Genomic DNA, 5,489 nt, shown 5'->3' with positions numbered 1-5,489 from the left:
ATTGACAAAATGAAACAAACACGTCCTTTTTATGAGAAAGAAAAAATATCTTGGTATAGCGAGAATAGTCATCCAATATAACAATGGCATATTAATTACTACCAAAACTCATGAATTTGGATGGGTCAAAAAGTAAGCATGTGTAAAGATTATTAAGGCATATTTGTATAATTAACATTTTTCATTTAAATTAGGTCTTTACTTGTTTACGCTTTTCTCGTGCACCGTATAATCAATTCTTTTCAAAACTCAAGTCTGACAGACCAATTATTTATTCATTGTGGGCCAATCTGTTTTAAATAATCCATGTGAATACAGGTTATTCTCCGATGTCATAGCCACGATTCATCCTCTTTAATTATTTAGACATACATCATTTGAATGTAATTTATTAAAATTAATAGCATAAGTGGTTCATGGTTCTTTCAAAAGTAAAAATAGTTTGTTTGTTTCAATTTTTATGACCTCGCATACAGACTAATCAAAAGTTACTACCTTTTTCGCATAACTTGATAATACTAACCAAATTGTGTTTTAAACCTTTAAATAATAAAACATTCTTAATTGTTGGATTGATATACTTACCAACCACACTAGAACTCACAATTATTTCTTTATTATTATCATCATACAAAACAAGTCTCCCTTTTTATAGTAAAGGAAGAGAAAATATTTTTGTCTCCAGTCATATGTTTTGAACAACAACTATTAACATATCATTTAGCATTTGAGATTGTAAAGCATGCCTGCATTATAAGCTTAAGTTTTTACTTTAGGTTCCCCAAATTATTTTGGATTCTCTAGCGTTAGTGAAATACAAGGTATATCTAGGAATAAAATTTTAGTCATGTTCTTGAGTTTTCTTAGAGAAGCAAGATGAAGATGAAGAATTTTGTTTCTTATTAAATTCATGATTCCTTATTATAAAGCACGACGACGAGATATGACCATCTTTTTACCACAATAAGTGTATTTAGACATATTACAACTATGTGTCCTATTAGCATGGAAAAATCTCTTAAAGGATTTAGCATTGTTTTTATTTTGGTATCCTAAACCAACTTTAAGTTCCTCTTTGATTGCCTAGAATGAGGTTTAAGTTGTCTCTCTCTTTGGTAAATTTATCATCTTATGCAAATCTTTGATTTTATTTTCTAAAAATTGTATTTTACACACTCGATAGATTTATTAAAAGTATCAAAGGAAGAAAGAGTTGAGGGAGATTTGTGAGTTTAAAGGATTATTTTTCACTAAGACGATATATTTGCTCTAATAAATGATTGTTTAGATATGTTATACCTGACTCGCTATTTAACTTCTTACAACTGAGGAAGAGTTCAAAATAGATAAATTGAGAAGTTAGATCATTTATCTCATTTTTTTCATGTTTATCCAAGAGATTGATGAAGGTTTCTTCCTCTCTTTCAAATTCATCGGAGGATTACATGTTGTTTTCATCCCATGTTGTGTATGCCTTCTTTGAATGTTTTTACGTCTTTTGAATATTTCAGTTGTTTTCAAGTTTTGCAAACATTTTGGATTTATGTGATATTTTTTCTGCACGGGAAGCATGTTGGCACAAAAGATTATCCTTCTTCATTTTGATGTTAAATAATTTGAGGTTATTTTTCCCGCCATATGAATTTTTTGAACTTGCGGACTAAAAGATTCATATCTTCATCATTTTATGATTCTTTGGATTATTTGACTTTGAGTGCAAGACTTTCTTTTTTCTTCTCACCTTCTTCATTTTCAGCAAGCCATTTTATTCCAATTTCATGTTCCTATAATTTATCAAACAAAGTAGCATAATCTATAGAAGAAAAGTCTTTAGATTCACAAATCATAGTGACTTTAGGTTGTCAACCACGGTTTAGGAATCTAAAGAATTTGTTAATTAAATTCTTTTTTGAAAAGATTTACCTAGAGTTCTTAAATGATTAACATTATAAATAAATTATTTTTCATACGTTAAATATTTTCTTTAAACTTCATTTTTAATAGCTCATACTCATATATCAATGTATTTATCCTAGCCTTTTTTTTTACCTCAATTGTACTTTCATTGGTAACTTGAAAGGTGTCACATGTAACGCCCCGAATTTAATTAGTTATTTAATTAAATTAGTTAAGGGATTATTTTATTAGAATGGTCGAAGTTGGGATTTATCAGTGTTATTTTAAGAGGCGTATTGGATTGAGTCGTCGTTTGGAGTTTTGAGTTTAAGTTAGATTAATTAGTCAGTTAACCGGAGAATGGATATTAGAAATAATATTAGTTATATTTTATTCTTAAACTATTTTGTGGTGTGTTTGTGTACTATTTGGCATGGTGTGATATTGTTATTAGTTTAGTAATTAGCTATAATATAATAATATGGTTAATTAGTTAATTGGGCTAAGTATGTGATTAGTAATTGGGAGGGTGTGTAGTAAGCCCATTAGTAATATTAGAAATTAGTATTATTATTAAAATGAAATAGAATTAGCAGGAGGAAGGGGTTTTTGGCAAAATTATGAAGAACATAGAAACAGAGAAAGAGGCTAGGGCAAGAGAGAAGGAAGACTTCCACCATTGTTGAAGGATCAAAGCTCAAAATTAAGGTAAGGGGGAGAATGTGTTCTTTAAATGGTGATTAAAACATGAGAGGGTAGTGAGGGTTCCTTCCCCTCTATAGGAATGAATTGGAATTGATTTGTGTATAATCCTTTCTTGGTTTGATGTTTGGTTAATGAATGTTAATTGATTTGGTGTGTGATTGATGTCATCTCTGAATTGAATCTGTGTGAAATTCTGATTTGATTGATGAATGTGATATGAGTATTGTGTCAGTTGATGTGTTGTTGTGTTCTTCTCTTAAAAATCCAAATCTGAAAATATAGGTTGAATTGATGAGGAGAAAGTGAGTTGTTATCATGTAAAATGAATGTAGAATAATAGGTTAATGAATCTAGATGAAAGGTATGAGATAATAGGTGAAAAAGTGTTGTTTTAGACTTAAAATCATAGCATGTTATGAGTGAAAACGAGTGGAAAACGTACTGGTGCGAAATTGCATATTTTTGGAGAAATACTGGTGTTTTGCGTATGGAATTCTGGCATACGCGTATAGGATGAGGCCATACGCGTATGGGTCTGTTGATACGCGTATGGGAATTTTCAGTGTAATTTTAGTTCTGTTGATTCGCGTATGGGATTGCTGAAACGCGTATGGGTTTGGGTGATACGCGTATGGAAATTGCCATACTCGTATGGCTTCTGTGTGTAAAAATTCTGTTTTGGGATTTTCTTCGAAAGTTCAATGATGCGTAACTTTTGATCCGTAACTCCGTTTTTGGTGCCGTTTCGAGCATGATGAACCTTAAGAGATAACCTATGTGTAAATGATGAAATGAGATGTAAATTTCAATTAATTTTAAATCATGATTTTATTGCTTGATGAATGATGTAATATGCATATATGTTATAATGATGAACTAGTAAGCCGTTAAATAATGTTTCGGTAAGCGAATTGTGTTGTTGTTGGCTAATGGTATTGTGGTGATATGTTGTTGATTTTTGATGTCGTTGATTTGTTGATATGAGTTATAGGCCGATGGCCAGAGTTGATTGGTTTGAGTTGATTCGTTCTGATATGTGGACATTTTGAGTTGTAGGTCGTATGACCAATGTCAATGTTGTTGAAGGCTTATGCCTTGTATGGTACGATTGTTGTTGATTGTGCGTCCATGTTGCATACATACATTGATGAGGGCTTATGCTCTGTTTCTGAAGGCTTATGCCTTGTTGTTGAGAGCTTATGCTCTGTTGTTGAAGGCTTATGCCTTGTTGTTGCCCTTTTAACTGGCATTATGATGGGGGCTTATGCTCCGTTGGTACCACATGCATATAAATGTCGTTGGTTGCATCACATTTCATATATTTGGATGTCGATTTTGCGAATAGTATTGTTGATGTTGTGAATGGTGTTGATGATGATGTTGTGTGTGAGAATTGATGTGTGGTCTATAATTGTATATATGTGTAGATACTACTCCTTAACCATGTGATATTCACCATATATTTATTGAATGTAATTCTCACCCCTTTTCTGTTGTTGTGTCTGTGCTTCTTCGGGAGTACAGATATTTAGGTACCTAAGTAGTGCTTGGATGTTGAGTGTTGCTTGATCGAGTCTTAGGAGTCGCTCTGATACGTAACACGGGATTGGGAATTTATTATGTGTTACTTTGTTTGATTTGTTACGTATCTTACCTTTATATTTTGTTGGACCACGAATTTTTGTGGAGGATATTGTTATTTTCAGTCGTAGTGCTATGAAACTGAATAATTGATATTTCTGCTGTGTAAGAAATTCTTTTATGAATAAATGGAGTAATAAAATGAACTTAAATGTTATGAGTTTTTGGAAGATGTGACATCCTACTGGTATACTCTGACATAAACTGTGTACTTTTATTATAAATCTATAAGTTGGGAAAGTGGGGTGTCACAATTGGTATCAGAGCAGGTCGGTCCGTCCGGCCAATTAGTAGAGTCAGTCTTTTGTTTAGCAATCGAGTATTGATAATTGATTTCTAATTGTTATTTGTGTTTTCTATCCCGTATGTATTGGGTTTGTGTATCTGACACGATCAATACTATTTTCCTGTCGGTTGTTGGATGTCTTAGGACAATGGTTGCCAGAAAGAGTAAGGACGTTAATGTTGAGGCACTCACGAGAGTGACGGGTGCGATTGGACAAGCACCGCACGTGAATGCTGGTATCAGGGGAGGAGATGAGTTTCGTGCTTTTGGAGACTTCCGAAAGATTAATCCGCCAATTTTTGAAGGAGGATATGGACCGGATAAGGCACAAGCTTGGATGAAAGAAATGGAGGGGATCTTTCAAGTTGTGAATTGTACTGATGTAAAGAAGGTTCGGTTCGGTACTCACATGTTAATGAAAGGAGCTGAGGATTGGTGGGGTAATACCAGGCAGAGGTTTGATGAAGAAGGCACTGAAATTACTTGGACACTTTTCCGTAGGGTATTCTTGGAGAACTAATTTCCAGAAGATGTGCGTGGAAAGAAAGGAGTGAGATTTCTAGAGTTGAAACGAGAAGAAGGACGATACCGTGGGAAACCTTATGATGGTAGGAAGGAGCAGAAATCTAGTTCTGGCAAGAAAACAAGTGGGGGAGACACTCCTGCTAAAGTTGTGTGTTTCAAATGTGGACAAGCTGGTCATAAGAGCAATGTGTGTAATGCTAAGCTTAAGAAGTGTTTCCGTTGTGGTAAGACCAGACACGTAATGTCGGATTGCAGACATAAAGAGATGGTTTGTTTTAACTGTGGCGAAGAAGGACATATTAGTGGCCAGTGTCAGAGACCAAAGAAGACGCAAGCTAGTGGCAAGGTGTTCCCTTTAGTTGAGAGCCAGATGGATAACGAAGACGAACGCATTGAAGGTAAGGTTTCGTTAGTAGTACTCATTTATAATAACTGA

At 33.8% G+C, this 5,489-nt stretch overlaps 1 protein-coding gene across 1 annotated transcript; it reads left to right on the top strand.

Annotated features, from left to right (window-relative positions):
* Positions 1-4,676: 4,676 nt before the first annotated feature.
* On the top strand, positions 4,677-5,489 carry LOC131652016 (uncharacterized). Its single transcript, XM_058921785.1, has 2 exons — positions 4,677-4,968; positions 5,056-5,489. The coding sequence occupies exons 1-2, from the start codon at positions 4,677-4,679 to the stop codon at positions 5,487-5,489; spliced, it is 726 nt and encodes a 241-aa protein (XP_058777768.1).

This window comes from Vicia villosa, linkage group LG1 (assembly GCF_029867415.1).
Source record: "Vicia villosa cultivar HV-30 ecotype Madison, WI linkage group LG1, Vvil1.0, whole genome shotgun sequence".
Lineage (NCBI taxonomy): Eukaryota > Viridiplantae > Streptophyta > Magnoliopsida > Fabales > Fabaceae > Vicia > Vicia villosa.
The sequence above is the reverse complement of the archived record's forward strand: the minus strand, read 5'-3'. Positions and strand labels throughout refer to the sequence as shown.

Excerpts from the sequence above, each read along its gene's own strand:
- LOC131652016 (XM_058921785.1), top strand. The coding sequence starts at position 4,677 with ATGGTTGCCAGAAAGAGTAAGGACGTTAATGTTGAGGCACTCACGAGA. Across the intron at positions 4,969-5,055 it reads AGGAGCTGAGGATTGGTGGG|AAGATGTGCGTGGAAAGAAA; the intron begins GTAATACCAGGC and ends ACTAATTTCCAG.